The sequence below is a fragment of the Cucurbita pepo genome, chromosome LG08, assembly GCF_002806865.2.
Source record: "Cucurbita pepo subsp. pepo cultivar mu-cu-16 chromosome LG08, ASM280686v2, whole genome shotgun sequence".
In the NCBI taxonomy this organism is placed as follows: domain Eukaryota; kingdom Viridiplantae; phylum Streptophyta; class Magnoliopsida; order Cucurbitales; family Cucurbitaceae; genus Cucurbita; species Cucurbita pepo.
In genome coordinates this window covers 4,545,393-4,573,305 of record NC_036645.1, presented here as the reverse complement: position 1 = coordinate 4,573,305, position 27,913 = coordinate 4,545,393, and the positions used below count along the sequence as shown (strand labels likewise).

The following is a 27,913-nucleotide window of genomic DNA, read 5'->3' as shown; positions in this document are numbered from 1 at the left end:
TAGTTTCGGGTGACTAAATTGTTTGAACGCCCGTGTTGGGAGTGACAATGTGGAAGGAAGAAATACATATACATGGGTGATCTCATAAAACTTGAGCGCTTGTTTTAGAGAAGAATGGAGTATAAGACAAGAAAAAAGAGAGGGGACCTTACCATAATTGTGTTTAGGCAGCATTGGAGACCTAGTTTTGAGAAATTCAATGAGTAAAAGAAATGAAATAGGAGGGGTCAATTAGCCCCACCTGTGGTTGACCAATAGAGAGAGCCTGCAAGCTTCTTCTGATGAAATCTCTACTTTTCAAGCTCTTTTCTCCTCCCCTCCATGTCTAGGCCTGCATGCAACCATTAACGAATAACTCAAAAACTGTGACCACTCACCTTCAATTCATCACCTCCACCAAAACAACTAAAAAGAAATGAGTTTTGATTTGAAAGTAAAGATGTTCTCCTTTAACTTACTCTTCTCTTTGAGTCTCCTAGTGTTCGTACCTGGCAGCAATGACATTCACATTCAAATAAGTTCAGTAGCTGAGTTTAACCAAGCTTTTCAGTGTTGCTAGTAAAAAACTTTCATCATAAAATATTATTATATGTTCATTTTTAATACAAAATTCATGTCCAAGTTGGGCAGTGATGATGCTATCACGAGTATAATTTATTCAATAGCTCCAGCAACAGAACAGCAGCAGAGTCCTTGGCCTTTTTGACACTAGGCATAGGCTCTCCCACGCATTCATCTGTCCATCCCCTGTCTGTAGTATTTACCCGAACCGCAAAGGTAAACCTCTTTGCATGTGCAGGGCCACCCTCATTCACACACCTAGACATCCAAAACAACTACTCCTTGTTACCAATATTGTTGTACATATTGGCAGGAACAAATACAGAGATAAAAGTTAAGTTTCCTCACCTGTAAAATGGCATCGGCCAATTTCTACGCAGACAAATATCATTTAAGGTTTGTCTGGTAAACGTTTGATTGCCATTCTTCTTCTTCTTCCCGTTGTTGTCTTCCATCTTTTCCTTGGCTTCATCCATTTCCTTATCCTTCAAAACAGCAAGCGCATTCCTCGCAGCTAGTTTCTGTGCCATCTTCTTCTGTGGATTCTGAGCAACTCCAATCTGAACCCCATCAATGAAAACTTCGACAGTGGCCAAATTGCCACTGCGAGTTGCTTTGTACTCCAGACCTTCTGCCTGTTGTTGGCATCGTTCTTGCAGCTCACGGACAGGATGCATCGGAAGTGTCTCGGGTGTAACCAATGGATGCAACAGTGGTTGAAATACCTACAACATAAAAATATTTAGTGTAAAAGAAAAAAGACGAAGTATTCATAATTTTTTGACCTCGATGAGAATGTTTAAATTGAGAGTGAAAGAGAAACTGACCCTCCAGACAGCAGCAGTGTCACGTCCACTATCGAGAAAAATAGCACCAGCAATGGATTCAACAATATCACCAAGAACTTTCGGAGCTTTACAGTCTCCCAAGCCAAAGGAGTTAAAGCCAGGTTTTGATAATTCATCTTGAACCTCCTTCACAAAGTCCCTAATCTGCATACATGGTTGCTCGTAGTTCATCGTTTATCAACTCAACCAATACGAGTCATCGTTTATGGAAAGGAAAGTCTTTTCGTTTCCATTTAAGCATTTCTAATAATTTATTTTACGAGTTCAATATCATTCAGTCAGGCCAACAAATACTTCATAGTTCTAAAAATTAAGATAACATCTCGGTTTCATGATATGATATAAAATCACTGTTGATTTTTATATTAGATAAAAGAAAGCTTATAATTTAAAATAGATTGAACTTGTAAAATTTGTAGTTCTTAAGATAAAGGAGGCACATGCTGCCTGGAATATATAACAGTAGTAAAAAAGGATTACATATGATACCTGCTTTTCAAGAGCACTTGACCCGTGCCTAAGATGAATATGGAGACTATGTTTAACAGCAACTCGTGCAAAATTTTCATTGTTTACAGCAGCAGCGCGCAAGTCAGTTAAACGACCTGGGGGTAGATCCGTGTATGTAAAGAATAAGTGCCTAGTGATCAGATGATCTAATACTGCGTCACCAACAAATTCCAACCGCTGATAACATGAAACTCCACAAGATGGTCGGGAAGCATGAGTGATAGCCTCTACCAGCAAACCACGGTCTTGAAACTTGATGTTCAAGGCACCCTCTAAAGCATCAAAATCAACACTTCGAAGTATGCTCTCTGGAAGATTAGATGGTCTTGTTGCACACTCGACCTCATCTGCATCAAATTCGACCTTAATCCCTATCCATCTCATAAGGTGGTTAGCAGCAATTTTTCCCCCTTCAACATAATAAACTCCAATGAGAGCTTCGACGACATCAGCAAGAGTTTTGCTAGAGAGGACTCTATAAGAACTAGAGTCACTTTCTACCTCTCTATCCTCCACCTCACCGTCTTCAAAAGCATCATGATGGTGGTCCATCTCAATAACACCATCAGAATTTGATTTATCCTGATCAAAGAAGGATGATTCTCCATCCTTCGTATCTTCATCAAAGACAGGAAGCACACCAGGAGCAGCCCATCGAGATGGAGCAAAACGATCTGCTTGTATATAAGACTGGAGTCCTTTGCTCAATGCGTATTGATACAAGACCATGTTACTGACCATTTGTTGCCTCATTCTAGTAAGCTGGCCCTCATGTTTTCTGGGGAATTTTAGAAAAAGGAACCGACTAACCACCCATTTTAGATAAGCATCTCCAAGCAGTTCTGCTCTTTCATAGCAGAACGTCTCCTGGCATGACGCAGCAGTCAAAGCTTCCAATATCTGTAGGTAATAGAGCACGCGTCAAAACGTTGGGGAATAAAAAAGGACCAAAATCTTTTCTCCTTCCTTTAATACTACCTTAGAGGAGGGAACAGGGTAGTTTATCATATGTTTTAACTGAATAGCAAGCAGCATGCTTTCAACTCTCCTCATGATAGACGGTAATCTCTGTGCACCACGAACAAGTGACCCAGGCAGTGGATGTACCAGACAGAGCTCCAGGGGGAGGTAAACGTAGTATGTTTTGTCAAGAGTTTCTTCAGATTCATCTTCATGACCTAATCAAACGAGGTGCTCCATTAGCCCAAAACTACAGGCAAATAAATAGCACAGAATGAGGAAGTATAGTAAAAAAAGACAGCACACTTTCTGCATGTTCGAACCGAGGAGACAGGAAATTCTTGCAATATGAGACACCGCGTCCCCTTATTAAAGGCTGATGCTTATATACCAATTCAACTCCATACCTGAATAAAGAAGACAAAATAGCCAAATGCAACCCTTTTGTTGTGCAAGAAAGGAAAGTTCTTCCAGTCTGTAAAGCACTTCCACAACATTATAGTCTTCCAATACAGATTAGAATTAACCTTTCTCTCCAGCACAACATTGGCATTGCATTATGGCTATCAAGTCCACGCAAAAAAAACTACTTTAAGAAACAAGAATGCTAGGCTAACACAAGGCAGATTAAAACTGAAATTCTGTTATACTTTTGCTTGTAATAATCGGCATATGAGCTGTATTCCAGGGGACCTAGATACCCTTCCTTCCTAGGAAAGGAATTCTCTGCAGTCATATCATAGCAAATGGAGTCCACATAAAACCTTTTCCCCGAGTGCGCAGCTGTTACAATCCTCCCTACCAAATCTTCTGCAGCCATAGAAGAATCAGCCATCAAAAGTTTGCCTTTAGGTAGATCTGTGTGCCTTTGCAGTTCAACAACCCCTCCTCGGTCAGGTACCAAACCAGAAGCCTTCACAACATCAAACTGAGCCACTGCTCCTCTAATACCATAGGTGGGATGATATTTCTGTCCAAATGCCATACCATGACGGAGTTTTCCAAATCCATATTCCCTTCTGTCGCCACCTAATGCTCGCTCATTTGTGCCCAGATAGACATCTGGCCGAGCACGTTGAAGGGGATTGCTCCAGACATCTGTCTGAATGATTTTTTGAACCATATCCCAATCAATTTCTTTCACTGGATCTTCAGACTTATCACCAACAACAGGGACAAATAAATAAGCCTTGGCAGGATCCCAAGGAGTGGTAGTAGGCTCAACATCCACATCCAGCACAATGCTCATTAATCTTACATGAAAGCTCTTGAGGGATACCAACTGTACAACGCCACATTTCAATTTTGTTCCAAGGATAACAGTAAAGCCAACAGAAAACATACTGTTCAATGCAATAGGTAAATTGATTACTTACCTGGCTCTCAGTAATATCACACATACCCCTGAAGATAAGAGACGCCTTGGTAGTGATAGTTCGAGCAATAAAAAGATCCATCGACATCGATAACACCTGTTAAAAGTAAATGATGTGATTAAGTGCACACATGATTCTGTGTGTGAGAGTGAGACATGCTTATAGACTAAATTGAAAAATAGAAACCTCTGCATCCAGCTCATTGCCAAAAAGTACTGCAAAATTGGAAACTTGAGTCAAGAATGGATCTTTAGAAGAGCCAATGTTGACACACCGAACAGTGTACATATAAAGGTGGAGCAATTTGGAACCGTTGAAAGTATCTCGCCCAGTTAATATCCAATCTCCCTATAAATAGAACCATGCACCCTCCATTAAATGATAAAAGACTAGGGGAAAACCCTTCAAATTAAAATAGTTAATACAAATTGACTGACAAAAAGTAAATCCAACAAAGAAAACTTCCCATGGCTATCCTGCACATGAACAATTCCTTAAAAAGTTCTTATCTCAGAAATTAATTATCACCAAAAGAGTTGTTCTTTCGGTCACCTGTATATCAACAGAACAGGAAAGTATCATAGACAAAATTAAGTACAAACCGACCTGGAGAATATTAGCTACACCTTCAGGATAGAACTCCCTGTGCCTAGCAGTCCCAGGAAGTGGATCTCCATCATCTTTCTGTTCAACCTTTTCCCTCTCCTCTCCGCTTCCCTTGTCTGGCAAGAGCATGTCAGTAAATGCTCCCATTTCATGGAGCTTTTTGCAAGCAGCCAAACAAACAGCCTGTAAATAGAGAGTTAAAGTCATGCTACAACGTAAACCTGGAATAATGTTTTTTTGAATAACATGATAGCATGCCTGTTGTGCAAGGCGCATTGAGCTGCAAATTGGACCTTCAAGTTCCTCAAATGGTGCATTACAAGGAAGTTGAAGCTTGCAAGAGTACTCAGTTGGACCACCTGGTTTCTCATGCCTCACCATCACAAACTCAGGTCGAAGAATGGAATATCTAGTAGAAAGGGAGCAGATGAAAATACATATTCAACTATCATCTAAAATTACAAAAATGGGGAAAACAATGCCATATAATATAACAACAGACCTGTCACTAGGAAGCTGTGAGCAGTAGAAATGAACAAGACCAACAGCAGAATTTAAGCTAACGACGGCACCTGTTGACTCAACTTGATACACGGTACCTCGTGTTGTGTCCATGGAAATCAACCTTGAAGTATCCTCAAGATGACTAAGGTCAGTTCTCTCCACTGCTTCTTTACGCAGGGTCTCCTCACTATTTCTGGCATTCCTTAAAAAGGCTGCATGTGACAAATTTCCCCTGTGGAGATTACAGAAAATCTCAGTCCATTGACATCTACAGATATTTGAAACACCATAAACTAAATAGAAAGCCAAAAATGTTAGCCAGATCATCTTCCTAAAGAAGATATCGAACATGGGAAGTTTTTTCTAGTCATTAATATATAATAATATAAAACTAGTCATCCTAGAATCTTTATCAATAATTCAAGAACATATGGTTACAAGAGAATTAGATGCATGATTTACGTGATATTTGCAATCCTAAAAGCCAGTGAATCGGACATACACATAGGCAAAGGAAGTACCTCTCAACCATTAAAATGTAATCTGAACCAGGCTTTCTAGCTCGTCCTCTAGACTGAATATATGCCAAAACTGTTTTTGCAAGGTCAAAGCGGATCACAACATTGCATTGTCGGATATCAAGTCCTTCTTCAGCAACACTAGTAGCAACTAATAGTGTCACCTGAAAAGAATACAAGGTCAACAATTACAAGAAATTCAATCACAAAATCCACATTTGCCTATGAAGATTGATTCATTATTGTACATACACGACCATCGCGGAATCTGGATATAGTGTCCTGCATTTGACATGTCCGCATATCTTGACTATTGTTGTGACCAATCAAGCTTGCACTTTTTACAAAACTTAGAGAAGGAAGTTCAGCAAAGACCTGCAGGATGGCCATGATACCACATTGAGATAAGAAGATCAGAAGGTACTAAATCAATAAAATAAGTACTCAGTGAAATAATCCACCTTTGGAAGAACCAAGGCAGACACAACCCTTTCAACAAAGATTATGGCACGGAAATCTTCAGTATGTTGATACTTCAGCAGAATTTTAACGAGTGATTGCACCTTTGGGGTCAATTTTCCATCAGCCACAGCAGCTCCTATTATCTCATCTACATGCTCCCCACCAGAGTCAACTGTTCGGTACAAAAAGAAAATGAAAAAATTGGGAACATCAAACAAGTACCATCAAGTTCGGATACGAGAGAATAAGGTAGTGATGCATCTGCTATGTACATAAGTGCCAAACTTATGTACACAGGGGGTATGTAAGTGTTGATTCGAGTTAAACGTAAGCCCATTGTTTTGTAATTCAGTTAGGATGTGGATAAAAGGGAACTGAAAAGCAGGAGTTAAGCAGGAAATAGCTCAGTAGTTTAGTAGAGAGTCAAAATTCTCTAAAATCCTATAATCTTGTATTGGCGAAGGATTAAGGTTAAGTTTGTGAAATCCCATCAAATAGGGGAAGTTCCCTAATTTATTACCGCTACCTAGTATCTCCTACTTTATTCAAATTTACTGTTATCTAGCATCTAGCATCTAGGGATTCAAAAGCGATGCCTCTTCTATTGCCACTAAATAAAAAAATCTTCGAAGAGTTGAAATTATTTTCTATGGGTCCATTATTTCTTCTGCAAGTCAAGCAAGTCCACATTCTTCTACAAGTGTTTTCTCAAGTCAAAGCAAGTCCAATTCCTAAGCTCACATCAAGCCTTTATCTAAAACAAAATCTTCACATCAAGCCCACATTCTTAGATCCCACAAAGCTCACATTCCTAAATCCACTCCATTGGCTCATATCAAGCTTTTACAAATAAATAAAAAGAGATAGCCTTCAAATCAAGCCTTCAAATCAAACTGTGGCTTGCTTTCCCACTCGGATTTCCCTTTGAATTCTTGAAGCCTTGAACTTCCATTTGCGTCTGGGTACACGTCCCTTTGCAGCATCAAATCACATTGAAGTGGACTCTTGCGTTAGGCTCACTTTGAATTTCCATTTGCGTTCCCACTTGATGCCTTAAACTCTTGCGTTCAAGCCCACTTGTGATTTCTATTGCATTATCAAACATAGCCCATTTGAACAAAGCTCATTCAACAGCAGCAATAATTTGGCGACCTCATAGGCAAGAGCCCAGTGGGTTTGAAACCATAATGTTTTCTCCTCTTTAAGGATCTTACAATAGTCCCACTTGTTTCATCAATTTTTTAGAATCTATCAAGGAAGACCAAACAAGGAGAAAGCCGAAAATATAATATACCATACCTCGAGTAGAAAATAGGATTATTTCTTCAGAGCCTTTCATAACTATCGATCTTCCACCTTGACCAAATTTATTCAGAGCCTTCCTAGCTACCGATCATATATTGTGACCAAGATCTTATTCCACTATCATGTCAGAAAAATCTTAAGTCATTCTTCCAATTGTCATCACAAAGTATCAAATTTCGAGATTTAGATTTGAAATATTCAATAATTGGGGGAACCAAGGGCATCAGAGGAAGAAAAGGCGACAAAACTAGATCTTCAAATTCATCAAGGCTAGACACCAATTCCCGAATGGAAGAATTGAACGGTACTTCAAGAAAGGCCCCAACGGAAAGCACATTGTCATAGATGTCTTGATCTACCAAGCTTATGTCCTCAAATACCTCGCCACTGAGGTTTTGGAATTGACCAGGAGTGTAGTGCAGGACAATAAGAAAAATAAGATAAACCCTAGACATGTTAAGAAGCCATTATTGCAAGCGAGGGAGTTCTTTCGAATAATCAATTGGTTCTCTTTGAAAAGTGAGCACTAGATAGAGCAAGCAACGAGAGGAGTGAGCACGAGAGAGGTGAGCTACACCATGAAAGTGCTCCAACAGGGAACGAGAGAGGTGAGTAACGCACATGGATGTGCTCCAAGAAGAATGAGCACGAGAGAGGCGAGCAATGCCTATGGAAGTGCTCCAAAAGGAGCATGTGAGAGGCAAGCAACTCGTATGAAAGTGCTTCAAGGATATAGTATGCATAAGTTATGTACTCTCATGGCTTCAACAGACAGAAGTGCTAACAAAAATACTTCATAGCTTATTGCTTCATGAGTTAGCATCCAAGTTGAGAATGAATAAGACCTAATACTCATCTTAATCTTAAGGGAGAGTGTCTTAGGAATGGCTTAGAATGAATGATGCCTATTACTCAACTTGAGGGGGAGTGTCGAAGGATTAGGTTTAAGTTTGTGAAATCCCATTAAATAAGTGAAATTCCCTAATTTATCTATTGTTACTTTGTATTTAGAAATTTATTCAGATTTACTGTTACCTATTATCTAGAAATTTATTCAGATTTACTGTTACCTATTATCTAGAAATTTATTCAGATTTATTGTTATCTAGTATTTAGGGATTTAGTTAGTTTTTCTCACTTGTAAAAGGGAATGTAACTTTCTAAAAATTAATAAGAAAAACAGCAAGCTAATTTAGACTTGTAACATGCACCTCTTTCTGTTGCCAATTTTTTTTCCTATATAACTAGTTAATATCTAACATTCTATCTTCATGTGTTTCTTCCCCCATGGGAACCAATTATTCATACGTTGGACTTCATCAAATTCTTGAATAATTCTTTGAAACATTCATAAGGGTTATCTTACAGCAATTGGAATGATAGGATTTCATCACGTGTTTCTTCGTTCTTTGAGAATTATCTCATATCTATCGGTCAAGTAAAAGGACAAAAAGGGATTTGATTCTACAGTAGTTCTTTGTTTCAAACTATACCAGTTTTCAAGACTCTAAAGCTATCAACCTCTCAACAATTCCTCCAAAAGATAATCTCTATTTTATTTATATTTCATCCATGAAATTTGACATATAAGTTGATACTACAAAAAGAATATCAGCATTACGGAGTTCTATCGAACTCATATCAGACCATTTTGTGCACGCCAAATGGAAAAAAGAATGGATAGTTAAAATGGAGTATGTATGAGCACAAGGGGTAATAGTAGGAGATATACAAATATGATATAAACCAAAACAGAACCATAACGATTGTTCCAATCTGAGCATTAATTGAAGATGAATACTTCAATGGGGTGTTTGAAGAAGCATGTGGAAGCATTCATAGGGCGCATAACTAGGATGGTGCTAGCTTGCTATAAGTGGGTGGAGAGTATAAAGGCAACCAGATTTTGGATGGAGTTCAAATCGTACGTCTAAATCCAATATTAGCAAGACATTGGCAGGAAGTTTCATCTACTTTCACTAGATCCAAATATTTGAAGGTCAAATTTCTGTTTCCAACCGTGCTTATCAGATTGTTTATAAAGGCCAAAATCCTAAGAAGGTGAAAGTCTGAGTGGGGTCAAAAGACACTAAAAAACCCTAGATGAGCTACATCGTTTCATGTCCCTCTTTTCTCTCAATTTGGATAATACTTGGTGGATGATTCCAATACTTATTTTTAGGAAGATCCTTGGTTGGGCCAGTAGCCTTCTTTGTTTTAGGTTTTCTCATCATGCTATGTGGCTTCCAATCATCCCTCTGTCAATACCTCTTCCTCGCATTGTTATGGCTTCTATTGCTCAGTCATGTAGAGAAACAAGTACATGGCTCTTTTATCCTATAGGGGATTTCTCTATTGATCCTAGAAGTAGGAGCATTTGTTTTTGGGCTTCTAATCATTCAGGGGTTTTATTGTAGCGCCTTCTTTCGACACTGTGTAGGGAAGATCATGAAATACCAAAAGACAAACTCGACCAACCAAAATCAACCAAACCCACAACAACCAATTAATCTAATCAATGGTTTGATTGGCATCAGTTTTTACACATAAAAACTGCCAGTCCATCGATTGATCTAGCCTGAAAACAAGTTATCTACCATTCGATAGACCAAATTTAAAAACTAAATAAACAAATAAATACAGCTGATTGCAAATGTATTTGTTTTTTTTAATTTGAGAAATTGCAGAAACCCTTTCTCTCTTCTCCCATCTCTGTTGTCATTTACAATAGATCTACTTCACACACAACAAAAAAATTTCTTCTCTCAATAATTAGCTTGAAGTTCTCACCTCACTGAATCGTGGATCAATTAAATTCAAAACTTACTTACTACCACCATAGTCTTGATTAGTGTTACAAAGACTTCAAAAAATGATGATCTTTAACTGACATAAACCGAAAAGTCGGTTTTCAATGACGGTTTGAGCCCAAAACATACACCTACCGACCAATGAGAACTCCTAACTTAGTGTGATCCCTCACCCTACTGCCTCTTCTTCCTTATTTTTGACATCTAAAATTCCAAGTTCAAGTTTTTTTGTTTGAAAGTTATTGCTCACTAGGGCATAGTTGTGCCCTCTCTGTAAGAGTGTGTCTACGGACCAAGATCATGTCTTTGGAATATCAATTTAAATGGTCTATATGGGAGTTTCTAGTTCTAGTAGTTTGGTGTTTGTTTGAATAGAAACATAGAGTGCAACTCCTCCCAGTCGCCTCCGGACTTTGGCTTGAGAGTAGTAGGATTTTTTTTATGAGATTTGGAGAAATCTTGAGGGGAAGTTTGATCACCACTCAGGTATAAAGCTATCCTTTGAGCATAAATTTCTAAGGACTTTTGTAACTATTTTTTAGGTCATATCATTTTGCATGGAAGTCCTTTTTTATCTGGTCACTTGTTTGGTTTTTTTCTAGGATGGCTCATTGTATGCCTCTCAATTTTCTCTTTTGTATTTTTTTCATTTTCCCCAATGCAAACTTGATTTTTCATAAAAATCATATTAAAAAATGAAAGCATATTGACACAATCAATATGAGGTCGTGTCCGCTAAGTGATTGTTGCAACCCCTTACCCATTCCAAATCAGTTTTGTCAAATTAATGGCACTTAATTAGCAATCCCATGAAAGACAATTGGGATAACATTATTTACTACAAAATCCACGAAGTACTCTGCTAAGATCTGTTCTTGGAGAGAGGTCATTTATTACTATATATTTTTCCTTCTCTTTCCTCCTTTTTTTTATCTTCTTTCATGTTTTATGGAGACTTGGGAGTCCATAAAGGGAACCAATTTTTCATTCGTTTTTCAGTTATCATGCCAACAACTTCCGAAGTTGCCGGCTAAGCACACGTGACTTGGTTAATATGCGGAGTCCATCAAAATCAGCAAAAAGTATATCATACACACCGTGGCTGTCAAGAAGCTCTCCTTCCTCAATTTCGTCATGATCTGATATATTATTCGCAACATCTTCGTCTGAATTTGAAGCTTTGCAATCTTTGTCAGAAACAGCTCCTTCTGATAGCTGGCATTGTAAAAGAGCAACAACTTTGTTCAAATAAGACTCCTGAAACTTGACGTCAAGTTGATAGTTAGCCCTCTCATCATTCTGTAAAGCTGTCAAAAAAGACTGCGCAACCTGCCAAAATGATAGATGAGATTATTCTTTGAACAAGTTAAAAGTCTGTCTTATTAGACAAGCGTATAAATTCAAACCTTAAAAGCACACCACTGACCCAGCTCCCCAAGTGCATAATTGATCGCTCTCAACTTCTGTATTAGGTTAGCAGCACCATCACTTTCAGTTCTCTCAGAAACACCATAAACATGCCGCAGAAATTCCCTAGAACCAGCATCCCTAGCTCCCATAAGTTGCCATTTACTTCTCCTAGAACTCAATTTTGCAGCTTCCTCAACTTCCACCTCCATTTGCTTTATCTGTTCATGAAGGGACCACAAAGTGGCAGCTTTGTCATACTCCACCACAACTTCTGATGGCATTGGAACATGTTTTTCCAACTCCTTGCGGTCTGTTATAGTGCAGACTGTGGAGTCTAATTTACTTTCAAGGTTACGGATCTTAATTGCACAATCTATTTGGTTCGAAACACCTGTAGGGAATATTCAAAGCAATAATTACAATAATAATTTTAACGAAGTATATACATACATACATATATATACATACATACATACATATATATATATATATATATATATATAGATACATATATACATATATAGATATATATATATAGATATATATGTACATACATATATATATATATAATACTTCAACATGGAAACTAAAGTAGGAATAAGAATCCAGTCTCCCACCCTTTAAATTAACAGGCGAAGCAGTCATTCCAAATACAGATGGTCTCTTCTCCTTTGGTGTGGTATGATAAAATTCAGACATAACTAAAGAATAGGGATGCTTCTTAACAGCATGATGGCACTCATCCAAGATCAGTAGATTGATTGCTTCCATTTTTATTATGCTATGCCTCAAAATGTTCAACAGTATTTGTGCCGTCATAACCAGAACCTGCATTTGAAGAAAAGTTGCAATGCATGAGCACCCGGTTGATTAGAGGACCACACATGAAAAATCAAATAGAACTTCATGTACGACAGGCATTTTAAAGCAACAAACTCCAAAATTTTCATTCTTAGCATTGAAACCTTTTGATAATAATAAAAATATATATATATACGTTTTAGCAAAACTCTTAAAGCTACAAAACAAACAAGAAACAGAGCAGGTTTATGCAAGGATTGATGGGTGATCAAAGCAACTCAGATAAACTCTCACTTCCACGAAATATAAGGCACCATAACGCATGATATTTTTTTAATGAAAAACACTGCTTTCACTGCGAAAGATCAAAGAAGACCAGAAAAAAAAAAAAAAAAAACACCGCTTTCACTGAGAAACATCAAAGAAAACAAAAGAACAAAAACGGCATACTGAAAAAAATGTCTAAGAAAGAGAGGTATAATAGCTTCAAAGTGTGATCCCACAACAGAGCATACAGGCATCTCCTACGGATATGATTAAAATCCTTGTTCATGCACCTATAGAGGATGCAACAATCTGGTCCCACCAAAAAAGACTAATGTTTCTGAATACATCCATCATATTAATCTTTCCAAGTAGAAGCAGTCACAAAAAAATTTGACCTTGAAAGATTTCACCTTCCAAAAGCGAAGAATAAAGATGGAGCCTAGGAAAAGAGGGTTCTCTCAAACGAAGGAAAATAGGATTACAAGGAACCCTCACTGACACACCGGGGGCCCAAAAATGAAAATCCCTCCTCCCCAAAATAATTGAGAAATCCCCCAACGAAACACAACGTCAAAAATTTCCCTGCTGACAGGCCGAATAAAACTCAAAGAAGGCAAAAAAAGCCCACCAAGATAGAGGCCACCATATGTAACCTCAAACGGACAATACAAATGAGGGAAAACAGAACAGAAGGGGCCATTACCTAACCAATGATCCTCCCAAAACAAAATATTTTTCCAGACCCAGTCAGAATGTTTCATAAACTGGGAAAAGAAAGTAAAACTGATTTCAATCGCTTTCTAGGTATTCCTAGAAGTTCCACGTAAGCCTACCACTGGGAAAAGAAAGTAAAACTGATTTCAATCGCTTTCTAGGGATTCCTAGAAGTTCCACATAAGCCTACCACTAGAGCTGTGAGCAAAGGGATGGAGAACATACTTACAATAACCTAATGCCATAAAGCATCCGGCTCCAAGAGGAAGTGTCATAATCACTTACCCAATAGGATCTCATTACAAAGTCTACTACTAGAGTTTTGATCGAAAGGATGGATGTCAAACTTGTTCACAATAACCTCATGCCACAAAGCATCAAGCTCTAAGGGGAAGCATCGTAATCACTTAGACAATTGGGCATCCTTACGAAGTCTAAGATTACCAAACCTCCCTGTTCCATTGACGTAGACACAATCTCCCAATTCACTAAATGTAAGCCCCAACCTCCTCAACACCTTCCAATAGAAAATCCCTCCGAATTTTTCCAACTTCAAGATCACCAAAATAGGGACTAAAGGTTGTGGATCGAGTTTCAATCCAAAACAAATTGGATGAGACTTAGCCTACCTCCTTTAGAGAAGAAAGATTCCTTCATAGAGGAGAGGCGTTTTTGGATCTTTTTCACAATGAGATTCTAAATCATCAAAGCTTCTAGGATTATGCCCTATAGGGGGGCCAAGATAGGAGGAAAAACTACTCACCTCACACCTGACTACCAAAGCCCAACAAGCCAGCGTAGAGGAATTACAATTTAGACCAATAACCAAATATTTCCCCCAATTAATCCTAAAACCCACCACAGCCTCAAAGAAGAACAAGAAGCTATTAAGATTAACAATGATGTTTTCCAAAGGAGCAACCTACCGCTTCCTATCAGAACCCGCTCTATTACACCTCTCCCCACTCCACTCGAGATCATCTTACTAAGCACATCCACTACAAGTAAGAAGAGAAAGGGTGAAAGAGGATCAACCTATCTAAGACCACTAAACACAAAAATCTTACCCCTTGGCTGGATGGAATAATTGACAATTCTTATGCAAGACCACATCTGAGATCTCCATTTGTAACTAAAGCCTGTCGTCTCCATTTGTAACCAAAGCCTGTCGTCCCCATTTGTAACCAAAGCCTGTCGTCCCCAGCATCTTTTCAAGAAAGTTACAATCCGTGTGATTATAATAAGATTACTCAAAATCAATCTAGAAATAACTTATTCCTACTTACAGTTTACATAATCCTCAACCGTGTCATTGGTAATAAGATCTCGATTCAAAATCTATATGGTTATGACAAAAGCCCCTTGAGAACTAGAAATCATATGAAGTGTTTTCGTCAACCAATCAGCGAACACCTTGGCAATTATCTTATAAATACTTGTGGAAAGGCAAATTGAACAAAAATCTTTGCCCATTCTAGCTCTCTGCTTCTTAGGAATCAAACAAATATACATTCCATTCAAGGAAGAGTCTATATCTCTCTCAAAAAAAAAAATAATAACTCCCCAAACATTTTTCCCTAACCATCTTGGAGACTTTACCAATTATCCTAAGAGAAGGCCATCACACATAATTGATTAGTTTGTGAAGGTTTCATTTACAGAAGCTTTTGAAAATATATTTATCAAATGAAGTTAATGAGAAAAGAGTTCTTGTGTCCAGCAGAGTAGATTCACCTTAGATTTCTTCCCAAATTCCAGCCAAATTTTCTTCTCTCGTTGAGGTTTGTGGATTGCAAATGCAGACAATTATCATCTAGTCACCAACAGTAACAATTCTCTAGTATTCTTGGTTGCTCAATAATGTAACTATTCTCATGGTTTAGTCACCAAAAGTAGGATGCTTGAAAAATCTCCATGGTGCAGACTCTCAAGCTTGTTTCGTGGCCCTTCTTCTCATTTCCTCTTCAGTTGGTTTTGTCAACCGGTGTGTGGAGCAGTTTTTGTTCAACCTCTTCTTCAAGTTCATTCTCTTCGTTGGGCAGGTTTTGTTTTTAGTTCTAAGCTCAGTAATCTGAAGGACGTCTTCAAGGTTTGGTTTTCTGCTTTTGAAGAAGGGAGAAATAAGAAGAATCAATCTCATATCTGATTTCGTTTGCTTTGCTGTTAAATTTGTCAGTTCCAAAGTTTTGAAGTTGTCTGCCTCATGGCCTATTCTTGGATCTTTCTATCAAAGACTTAACTGAATTTAATCAATTGGATCGTCTTTATTTCCTTCTTTATTATTTCTTTTCGTTGTTGGGTTATGCCCTTTTGTCAGTTCCAAAGTTTAAGGTTTATTGTATTTCTTTTGTATTTGTTTTCTCAGCTTGGTCTTGTTTTGTTGTTGACTTCATCTTCCCTCCCTTGTGAAGGTTGCATTAATCTATTTTTCATTTTTTTCAATGAAATGTTTCGTTTCTTGTTCAAAAATAATAACAAATGAAAAGGTAGGAGTCAGCTTGTCTCGAGCAATCTTGAAGCAAATACTTTTCCTCTAGGAAAGGTATTTATTTTATTTTATTTTATTATAAGAAACTTTGAGGTGCATAAAATCCAAAAAAGAAAAAAAAAAAAAGGGAGACAACCTAAGGACAGGGGAAGAAAAGATAAGACCCTCCGTAAGATCTACTTGCAAAAAGCCATCTCAACCTTTCAAAAACATAGATATAGGGTAATTACAAAAGAATTTTGTATTGGTATACACCGCCAAGAAGCGTGAAATTGTACATTGCTCAAAATACTGCTAGTCTGTAAACAATGACTTCCCTTATTTAATAAGATTACACAAATATTCCTTAAATCAAGGTCATTCCTTCAACAGTGTTTGATACTTGGAAGATCGCCTAGATGAGATTGCCACCAAAACTAACAAGATTAACGCGGAAGCTTTCCACCTAGATGGGATGTCAGCCCAAGAATGGATGTTCATGGTGAGATCCTAAAACAAAATCACATGACCTGGTGGCTTCAAGCGTAGGATAGGAGCATTTCATAGATATAGACAACTCCTAGAAAGCACTAGTTCAGATGATTCCAAAACTTTTTGGAGAAGTGAATGTTTCCCTTAATGTTGTCAAGGCCAAGAATTGAATAAAGAATAATAAGGCATTTATTCTATCTATAAAGTCTTATTTAAGACCTCTCCCGACTATTCATTATAGAATGCTAGTTTTCTAGATAATATAAATTGGATGGAGCATCTTTAATTACAGTGAGGAAAGAAGGTCTTCTTCTTCTGTTTCTATTAGTGCATATGCGAAACTAGTTTTAAGGCCATTTGCACTAGTTTTTAGGTCATTTTCCCTAATGGCAGATCTGAGCGTCAGACTTAGCCTCACCATGAGAGCGGTAGAAAACCAAATCCCAACAAGAAGTACGATTCGATTCAACAAGGTAACAATTAAAAGAGCCTAAGCCCTTTGGTGGGGTTTAGATACCAAGGCTCTAAAGAACTTTATCTTCAATCTCAAACAGTACTTCTAAGCCATGAATACAGTGACAAAAGAAGGAAAGGTTACATTGGTGACAATGCATCTAGTTGAAGATGCAAAATTGTGATGGATATCCAGGACAGTTGATGCACCATAGAAAACTTATCCAAGTCTGAAGAATAATTTGGCTGCTTCACACTGTCTGAAATTAGCAGTCTTGCTTTCTCATTAGTTTTAGAAAAGATCACCTTGGCGCATGACTAAAATAAAGAAACTATCAAGTTTCAGGCAATTTAACTCAACTTAGATTCATTGTCTGAGTTTTCATCACTGGGAGAGGAAGTGTCATTTGTTGGACTGACAGTAGAAGGATGTAAGAATTCTGCAAAATTAGTTCCATCTGATCCAATGTTGCATTGATCGACAATCGAAAAATATTAGACAGTTTACACCAAGATATAACTTGGTAAACATTGTCGAAAAGTTGTGTAGGATTGTGTCGTTTCTGCAAATATTCTCTGATTTCTTTCTTTCCACAGATTCCAACAGAAAGTCATGATGAGGTTTTTCCATAATAGGGCTTTTGTGTTCTTGAAAGGGTTGGTACGTTAAGGTCATATCCAAAAAATCCTTTACCTCCCTAGGAAATGTGAGATGTCATCCGAATATATTAAGAATCGTTGTCCAAAAATTTTGAGTGTGTGCATTGCATAAACAAGTGACTTTGTGATTCGTTTTCTTTTTTGCATAGTGGATACCAATTTGCAGAGAGTGTGATGTAAGGCATTCTTTCTTTTTTTTTTTTTTTTTGAAGATTTGCACTTGTGCTGATAGCTTTATAAATGATGTAAGGCATTCTTTTTTTTTTTTTTGAAGATTTTCACTTGTGCTGATGGCTCCCAAAGGAAGAACTTCACCTTTTTAGGTTAATGTCCTTTCCATATTGTCTTTGCTAGCATGGATTTATTGCTTCTACTTTTTCCCCATGTCCATCATCAAGGATTTTGTAGAAAGGACCCCGTCAGCGTTGGGGAGCCAAGTTAGTGAGTCTTCTTTGTTTGACAATACCACAGGGGCAAGGTCAAGGCTTAATTCGGCCCACTCCGTTGCTTCAATATCCTTTAGATTCCTACCAAGCTTCAAGTCCCAAAATTTGTTGTTAACATTCCACGTTTCTTTAATCGTGGCTTTTTTGCTATGAGAGAGCCTGTACAAAAGTGGATACTTCAAAGCTAGCGTGGTGTTTCCAATCTATGGGTTGATCCAAAATGATGTGCTTCCCCCATTGCCCACCTTATGGCGAGTTCGGTTGGTGATATTTTGATGTTCTTTATGTACTTCCAAGGCCCTTTTGTAGAATATGGAGGGAGGTGATCTTTGCTTGATGTAGGAGTATATTTAGCCTTTATAAGATTTCGCCACAAGGCCTTTTCTTCATGATGATATCTCCATATCCATTTGGCGAGGAGAGCTATGTTCATCTTCCTTATCGAGAGAAGACCGAGGCCTCCCTTTTCTATTAGGAGGTTTATAATATTCCAACGAACAAGGTGTGCGCCATCTTTCCACAAGTAATTTCTAAAAAGTCTTTCTACATCAGCGGCCACTTTTTGTGGCATTTCAAATAGAGACATGTAGTAAGTAGGGAGGTTGGATAATGTGGCTTGTATTAGGGTAAGTCTTCCGCTTTTTGAAGTATAACGTGATGACCATGTTGACAACCTTCTATTTTCTCAATAATAATCTTCCAGAAGGAAAAGGATTTGTGATTTCCTTTTAGAGGTAGTCCTAGGTACATATTCGGCCATTCTCCCTTTTTACAACCCTATATGCTAGCAAATTCTACAATGACCTCTATGCTAATATTGATGCCCATAATCTCTGTTTTTTGGAGATTGATATTTTGTCCAGAGAATCCTTCGAAGGTTTTTACCGTCTCAATCATGTTTTTTATGGAAGAAGCATTCACCAAATCAGAAAAGAGGATTGTGTCATCTGCGAACTGAAGGTGGTTTATGCTCAAGCCTTCATTACCAATCTGAAAACCTTTTATCTGCCCTTCGTATTCTGCTTTTGTCAGTAGGCGACTGAGACAGTCCATGACCATGATGAAGAGAAAAGGGGATAGTGGATCTCCTTGTCTCAAGCCCCATGTGGCATAAATTTTCCCTCTCGGTCTTCCGTTGATGGTGATGGAGAAATTTGTGGATGAGATGCATCCTTTAATCCACCTTCACCATTTTGGGCCAAAGCCTTTGGCCACAAGAATGTTTTCGAGGAAAGTCCAATCAACCTTGTCGAAGGCCTTTTCCATGTCAAGTTTAATAACTACACCTTTTTGTTTATTTCTTTCCCATTCATCAATGAGTTCGTTGGCCATGAGGGATGCATCAAGAATTTGTCGCCCCTCAACAAAAGTTGTTTGTTGCCCAGTTATTGTGAAGGGGAGAACCTTTTTAAGGCGTTCTAATAATACCCTTGCTATGATTTTATATAGACCGGTCGTGAGGCTTATGGGACGAAAGTCTGCAACAGTGCGAGCATCTAGTTTCTTTGAGATCAAACATATGTATGTTTCATTCAGGTTGCCATTAATAACTCCATTTCAAAAAAATTCATGGAATACTCTCATGATATCAGCTCTCATAAAGTTCCAGCATTCTGAAAGAATTCTGAGGTAAAACCATCTGGTCTTGGAGTTTTGTTGGAGCCCAGGTGCTGAATAGCCTTCCCCACCTCTTCTTCAGTGAAAACGATCTCGAGGGAGGCAGCTTGCTGTTGATCAATAGGACTCCAGTCAAGATCGTGAGGAAATTCGCAGAGGGCATTGTCCTTTGTGGATAAGGATGTGTAAAAGGACACAAATTCTGATACAATTTCTTCTTCGTTTACTAAACTTATGCCTTGTGTGGATAGAATTTCCATGATGGTACTCTTTCGTTTCTTTGTAGCCATGATACGATGGAAAAATTTGGAGTTTATGTCACCTTCCTTTAACCATCGTTTTTTGCATTTTTGTCTCCAAGATTGCTCTTCATTTACTGCCAACGAAATAAGTTTTGCTTTCATGAGCTTTTTCTATGTGTGTTGAACTAGTGTGATGGAGCCAGTTTCCTCCATCTGATCAAGGAGGGCAATTTCGGTTAGCAATTGGTTCCTTTTTGTCGAAATACAACCAAAAACCTCCTTATTCCATTTCTTTAGGACTCCTTTTAGTCTTTTAAGTTTGTTGATGAAACCGTGCCCTGGCCATCCATGGAGGGGCGTCTTCTTCCACCAATATTCTACCGTTGGCAAAAATTCAGAATGGTTCAGCCACATATTCTCAAATTGGAAAGGTGAGGAGCCCCATTTTAAGCAACCCATGGATAGTAGACTGGGATAATGATCAGATGTAGATCTATTCAGTCTTTGAACCCCAGCGTGACTGAATTTTCCATGGAGGCTTTCTGTGGCAATAAATCTATGGATGAGTGTCAAAGTGGGTGGAGATCTGTTGTTTGACCATGTATAGAGTCCATTACTGAGGGGAAGGTCAATGAGTTCGGCTTCTCTTATGAAATTGTTGAAGTGTCTCAAAGCAAAAGTTCTTTAGAATTGCACAGTCCCCTTTGGCATATTTGGAGGAATCAGAAACCATAAGATTTTTTTAGATAAGCCAATTTTCAGGATTCTTTTTGTAGTAGTGTACTGTACACAACTTCTTAGTGGTGTTCTAACTATAAGAAAAAAAATTGTGATTATAGCTTTCTTGTGACCATTAAACAACTCAAACACTTCTATTTTAATCTTTTGTAGCTTCTGAGAGGAGGTTTTATTTAACCCTGGCCCTAAGTTGTTCCTCCTTTTTTGTGATTAATACACTGTTTCATATCCAAAAGAACAAATTATGGCCCAAAATAGTCTGATTGGTTTTTTGAATGCAACTATAAAATACCACTTTACCTTAGTCTGGTTGGTTTCACCAAGTGTTGGATTCTAGCTGGATAGTTCTTCTTCTGCACAAACTAGTATGATTTATTTATAATAGCCAGATTTAAGTTTTCATCCAAGTACGACTAGGGTATTTCTTCTAAGCTTGTAGGTGCTTGACTTCGGTAGAAATATGAAGGATTTGGAGATGGAAAAACACTTCTATTAATGCCAAAGCTAAAGGTCTCTCTTTTCTCCTACCAATTCAAATGAAGATTACTCTAGTTACTCTTACAAATATTTTTTTCTTTTTCTAATTCCATAACTGTTGAATCTTTTATCCTTAGAGATGGTGAAAGGCACGATAGGTTTAAATAATCTAAGAAGGTAAAAATGTTTTTGTTTTTCCTTGGAAGCATTACACCAATGGCAAAATCCAAAGTAGGAACTTGAGTTATTCTCTTTAGCCGAGTTGCTGTTCTCTCTGACAAAATCCTTGAAAGATGCCTAACATAACGGTTAAATTGAAATACTTACAGAAGTTGCAGCCCTCTTGACCAATCTTTGAGGGCGTTCATGTCCTCAATAAAAGTATAAAGAGAATAAAAATCCTTTGGTTAAATGCTATTGCAGAAGTTGAGAATGATTGCTACCTACATCCATTCGTCAGGCGACAAGGTGGAGGAGATATCCGTCATCAAGAAGTTCCTTCAAGCCACTCCCAAGATTTATGCAGATTGTTACCTCCATCGAGCAACTCGGCGGCCTCAAGAACATGTTGGTTGAGGAGGTCATTAGTCATCTTAAAGCCCACGAGGAGAGAATTCGTGATTATGACAGCAGAGAGGAGGAGAAGCACCTCTTACTAACACACGGAGAGAGTCTCACACAAACGAAAAAGAAAGATATGGTTGATTCTTCCTTTTCAAGTACGAAAGAACGTGGCAGTCACAACAAAGAAAACAAAGGTCATGGGCGTGGCCACGATTGTGGCCGCAAATGTGGCAGCAGAGGAGGTCATGAAAATGCCTCACAAACCCATGACGATCCCAACCCTTGGAAGGACAAGAGTATGATCAAGTGTTACTCTTATGAAAGATACAGGCATTATGCGATGAAGTGTTTCAACAAGAAACGCAATGAGGAGGCAAACCTCACATTCATGCACGAAGCTGAGAAGATGTTTAACCTCTTGATGTTGAATGAAGAGAAGGCTATGGTGAACCTCCTCACAGATGGAGAAAACCGAAAGGAGACCAGCATGTGGTATCTAGACAACGGAGCGAGCAACCACAGTACTGGAGATAGAGCAAAGTTCAAGGAGCTTGATGAGAAGCTCATTGGAAATATGAAGCTTGGCGACGGATCAATTTTATCGATCCAAGACAAAGGATCCATCTTGTTCCAGTGCAAGAACAATGATCAACGTCTATTAACCAAGGTATATTAGATCCCGAGGTTTGAAGAGCAAATTATTAGCCTTGGTCAAATAACAAAAGAAGGCAGCAGAGTTGAGTTAGTTGGGTCGTTCTTCAATATGTTCGACAGGAATGGAGTCCTGTTGATGAAGGTAAAATAGTCATAAAACCATCAGTATAAGATACTAATGAAAAACCATCAACATCTTCTAGAAGCCTCCATTTGGTATCGGCAGCAAGAAAGGGAAGAAGAAATCAATGGGTCGAGAGAAGAAGTTACCAAATAACAGAGATAAGAAAAAACCCAAAGGCTACTTTAGTCAATGAAGAGAAACCTACAAGTCGGTGTGCTTCATCAAACCTACCATCTCAACTAAGGGAACCTAGAGGAAGGCCACCTAGGCATAAGAAAAATGGGACATCGAACTTGTCATTTCAGCCAAAGAGACCTAGAGGAAGACCTAAAAAGAAACAAGAACCCAATGATGACAAGGGTGACAATTACCAACTTGTTTAGGCCCTTTCTATTAAATACCCAACTGGTTCGCCCAACTTGCTTCAGACTGATGTTGTTTCCCAAAATAAAATTTTGAAGAACTTGTATTACTGGAAAGCAAGGAACTTGTATTACTGGAAAGCAAGGTTAAAAGACAGAGGAGTACCTCACAAGAAGTTTCTATATGCAATTCTAATGATGGAATTCTTGCACATAAAAGAGGAGTGGAAGCAATGGCATGTTACGGAATTGAAATTTCTTCTAAAGACAGAGTTGATCAGGGACCAAGCAAAGGAGAAACTAGAGAGCAACGTGCCAATATTCTCATCAAGACCCTAGCAAGAATTAAATTTACAGATATGGGAGTTGCTCGAAGAGAAAAATCACAAGCAAAGTCAAGCTAAAGTGGGAGATTCTGAGTCAATAAACTTGACTTAATAAAAGAAGTTATTTGTGGAGCAACTTTAGGAGAATTGTTAGCCATTAGCAACTTGTAGACCAAGTTTAGGAAAATGGTTAGTGCTTTGCTTCGGAGAATTGGTAGTTATTAACTTGTGGAGAAAGTTTAGGAAAATTGTTGGCACTTTCTCCCCAATAAATATGTACGCTTTATTCACAACAACAAAAAGAAATGAAAAGCATAGTGCTTAAGTTTCTTCCGTTCAAATAAACTATCCCCTCAAGTTGCTATTTCTACTTCAGTTATTTGTTTCGGTGTATTTCGAACCATCAAATTTCACTTTGAAGGTCTGGCCTTCCTCTCATAAAAGGTTTGGGTTAGAAAAAATGACGTTGGAAGGCAAGGCAAGCTGGTTGGTGGTTCAAAGACAAAACTAGAGTGTTTTAGTCAAATGCCTTAGAGCTCTTTGGTGGTACGTTTGGATGGAAATAAACTCGACTTTTCAAATAAGTACAATTCTTCTAACTATATTAGTGACCTTGTTTAGTTGATGCCTCGAAATAGAGTGCTCAACACGATAACTTTTCAAATAAGTACAATTCTTCTAACTATACTGACCTTGTTTAATTGATGCCTCTAAATAGAGTGCTCACCATGTTTTTTCTTTTTCTTTTTCTTTTTCTTTTTTTTTTTTTTTTTTTTTTTTTTTNAACTACTCTACTAATATGATCAATGTAAATAATGGAAGGGCAATTGTTTGTCCTCCTATTTTGGAGAAGGGACTCCTGTCCCTTCGTCCTTTAGCTTGTTTTGGTGCGCTTTTGGCTGTTCGAATGATATCTCCTCCTTGTTTATTATAAAAATAAAAAATAAATAGAAGTTTAACGGTAAAATTACCAAAGATTAACAAGCATAAGACTAATAAGAAGGGGATAACAGCACTTCCGCTTCATTCTGATATGGATAACTTCAATTAGATCAAAAGGATTAACATAACCTACGATTAATTGAATATGATCAAACAGAGTAACAAATCAGAAAAATATAAGACCGACTTTCATATGAAGGGTATGTTCAAAAGTTAATACCTGATAAAAATGGGGAATATCAACTTTTACCATCAATTTTGACCCTAAATTTTCAATTTCATCAAATTGGACCTTCAATTTTAATGTGTGGGGCAATTTTAAAATTGCAACAGACATTTTAGTTTAGGACTCAATTTGATATACCTGCCAGGTACAGAGATAAATTTTGATTTTTTTTTTTCTTGTACTTACAATTAAAATATAGAGAATAATAAGCTTCCAAATAAGAGCTCTTACCTGTTTAGTTTCAAACTCACGCTGCCACCTTCTAGCATCCCAAAAATCTTGACCCATTTCACCACAGTAATGACCTACTTGATAGCCAGTTCTCTCACGAATAACCTCAGCTTGCTGAAATTACAAAGAATGATGATACAATCAACTCCTTACACAACGAAATGCTACTAGAGCCGATATTGCTATAATTGAATATTATTTACTTATTTTACCTGATACACAAGTGGAACTTTGGGAACTAAAAATACAGCAAGCATCTTCTTATTTTGTATTTGTAAGTCATTGGAAATACTTTTAATCAGAAGAACAGCAATAAGTGTCTTCCCAGCCCCAGTTTCAAGAAAAGCTATAGTATTTTTCTTCTTCGCTTGTTCAAGAACATCCAACTGATATTGACGAGCATGTTCCTCGGGGATTTTTTCCTTAGTTTCCTCAGAACTTCTATCTGTAGTTCCCTGGAATTCCTGATTTTTTTCATTATCAGTCATTGCTTCTCTGTTACGATCAGCTTCCCACAGACCTGAGTGAAAAACCATCTCATTTGATCCTGATTTGTCCCTCTCCCAATAACCCTTTTGTTCCCGCTCCCTCGAGTCCCTATCTCTTGCGTCCCTCCCACTTGTTCCATAATGCTCTCTCCTCCTATAATAACCTCTATCCCTTCTATCACTCTCATCTCGCTCACGCAACCTCTTTCTAGAGACAAACTTTTCTCTATCCCTAGATGGACACTGCCCCCTGTTTGAGTAATGCCTTTCGTTGTTGCCATTGCTGAAACGAGGCCTCTTATTGCTTCTTTCTTCATTATCACAACCCCAATCTCTCAACGGCACATTATTACTCTCCTCATGCTTTTGAACTCCATTTCTGTTTGGGGTTTCAACAACGCTAAGCCCTTCGCATCCATTTGGTTGCTTGAACCCATTCTCAGATTCATCGCCCTCGCAGATACGACTACCATCACCAAAACTATCCTTGCTCAGCTCATTACATTGAAGAATTTCAATCTGTACGTCATTCGCCTGCATAGTTGAGGTATCAACCAGCATATCACGAACCCCAGATGCCTGGTTCTCAATATAAAAGTCCTCCCCAACAGTGCCATCACGATCACCATTGCAAGTTACCGGAGAGAGAGTCCCGCCGTTCTTAATACTATCAAGAATGTGATCAATTCCACCAAAAAAATCGTTGGCGAGGTTGTGTTGAACGGAAGTGTTTTCAACTGAGGATTCGGGAGCAATAGACGCGTGGAAATCCACAAAATCATTGATGAGCTCGCAGGAAATGTCCTCACAAGCATCTAGCCAGAAAGAAGAAACCCCAGATGAACAAGTTGGGTCGGCGGCAAAACTTCCTGGAGTCCTAGTATCATCCTCCATAGCAGACTAGTATAACAGAGAGATTATAAAACCGAACAAGAACTTCAAAAAAACAAAGAAAATTGCAAATTTCTGGAAGTTGAATAAATTAAAGTAAAGGGCATAAAAGAAAAGGGAATTGAAGATAAAATGTGAACAAAAAGATAGAAAAGCGGTGGGCAGTGAATGGTTTGAGGCAGAGAGAGAGAGAGAGAGCGGAAGCTGGGGAGCGGAGAGATGGTGAGAGAGAGAGAGAGAGACGCAGAGAGAGCGAGAGAGAGAGAGAGAGAGAGAGAGAGAATAAATTGCAGAAAGGTAGGAGAGTGATAGACCGTATGAAGCACGCAAAAAAGTAAGGGTAGAGAGAAACCCTAAAAAGCCATGGAAGTTCGAGAGCGTGATTCTACGAGATTGGAGGGGGCTATCAAACGCCTTATTCTGCGTGTGTTAAATAGTTGTTTGAATTTGACCCCACGCACTTTCGTCTTCCCCTCTCTCTCTCATGTCTCTGTCCCTCAGGTTTTGGCTCTGCAACTTCCCCTGCTTCCTTACTTTCTCCCAAGCTCCTGCCGCTGCGATACCCCAAATTAAGCTCCCAACCACGCACACGCACGCACACACACACACACACACACGCAGACACCCTCTCCCTCCCTCTCTTCTATTTTCCTACTTAAAACAATTCAAATACAATTATTCATTTATAACGCCTCCTCTCACTCCCCGGATCTTTTCTCCACTTATTACCCCTCTCTCTCTCTCTCTAATTGATTCTACCCCCCATTATCTACGTGGATATTTTCCAATTTTTTATTTTNTGAGAGAGAGAGAGAGAGACGCAGAGAGAGCGAGAGAGAGAGAGAGAGAGAGAGAGAGAATAAATTGCAGAAAGGTAGGAGAGTGATAGACCGTATGAAGCACGCAAAAAAGTAAGGGTAGAGAGAAACCCTAAAAAGCCATGGAAGTTCGAGAGCGTGATTCTACGAGATTGGAGGGGGCTATCAAACGCCTTATTCTGCGTGTGTTAAATAGTTGTTTGAATTTGACCCCACGCACTTTCGTCTTCCCCTCTCTCTCTCATGTCTCTGTCCCTCAGGTTTTGGCTCTGCAACTTCCCCTGCTTCCTTACTTTCTCCCAAGCTCCTGCCGCTGCGATACCCCAAATTAAGCTCCCAACCACGCACACGCACGCACACACACACACACACACACGCAGACACCCTCTCCCTCCCTCTCTTCTATTTTCCTACTTAAAACAATTCAAATACAATTATTCATTTATAACGCCTCCTCTCACTCCCCGGATCTTTTCTCCACTTATTACCCCTCTCTCTCTCTCTCTAATTGATTCTACCCCCCATTATCTACGTGGATATTTTCCAATTTTTTATTTTAAATCTTTTTCTTTTCATTTTTTAATATTTTAAATTAAAAATGATGTGTTTGGAATCATGTAAAAGTAAATGGAGTTCTACCATTTCCATTTTGAGTTAAACTTTAATCAAATTTGATGTCGTTTGATCTAATGCGGGTTAAATTAAACTTCATCATAAACTAATCTCGAGTGTATTTAATGTAACTTCCTTATGTTGTAAACTTTGACCGAATGTAGGATTCAATGGCGTCTTTTTCAAAGTTTGTGTGATGTGATTAAGATGCTTCAATTTGTATCAGGAAGGTCACTGCTCTTTTCAATGATCACTATTAATAAAATTAACTAAGATGAAGCCTAGAAAATACAGTCTATATGGGTGGATAAAGTTAGAGCTAGAAAAAGTAACCAACAAGCTAAGTTGGCATCTTCCTCAAAGCTCCTTAAAATACTGTTGGGTCGTTCCTCCCTACTTAGTTTTAAGGTCAAGAGCGGAAAATTTTTTGG

General features: G+C 38.3%; 1 protein-coding gene across 1 annotated transcript; it reads right to left on the bottom strand.

The window, feature by feature from the left end:
* Positions 1-136: 136 nt before the first annotated feature.
* Positions 137-26,680, bottom strand: LOC111800224 (endoribonuclease Dicer homolog 1). Its single transcript, XM_023683821.1, has 21 exons — positions 24,886-26,680; positions 24,674-24,787; positions 12,488-12,698; positions 11,867-12,261; positions 11,558-11,789; positions 6,345-6,517; positions 6,136-6,258; positions 5,887-6,047; positions 5,364-5,597; positions 5,120-5,270; positions 4,862-5,044; positions 4,442-4,603; positions 4,256-4,351; positions 3,530-4,161; positions 3,186-3,286; positions 2,898-3,097; positions 1,899-2,819; positions 1,389-1,553; positions 910-1,286; positions 459-819; positions 137-331 (listed from the first exon to the last, which is right to left on the bottom strand). The coding sequence occupies exons 1-20, from the start codon at positions 26,053-26,055 to the stop codon at positions 642-644; spliced, it is 5,979 nt and encodes a 1,992-aa protein (XP_023539589.1). The 5' UTR covers positions 26,056-26,680; the 3' UTR covers positions 137-331; positions 459-641.
* Between the last annotated feature and the right edge of the window lie 1,233 nt (positions 26,681-27,913).

Bases quoted from the DNA above. Each gene is read 5' to 3' on its own strand.
- LOC111800224 (XM_023683821.1), bottom strand. From the start codon at position 26,055: ATGGAGGATGATACTAGGACTCCAGGAAGTTTTGCCGCCGACCCAACT. The intron at 11,790-11,866 runs GTTTGAATTTAT...TCATTTTGGCAG, and splicing joins GTCAGTGGTGTGCTTTTAAG to GTTGCGCAGTCTTTTTTGAC. The intron at 6,518-11,557 runs GTGTGTATGATA...TGTACCGAACAG, and splicing joins AGAGCTTCTTGACAGCCACG to TTGACTCTGGTGGGGAGCAT.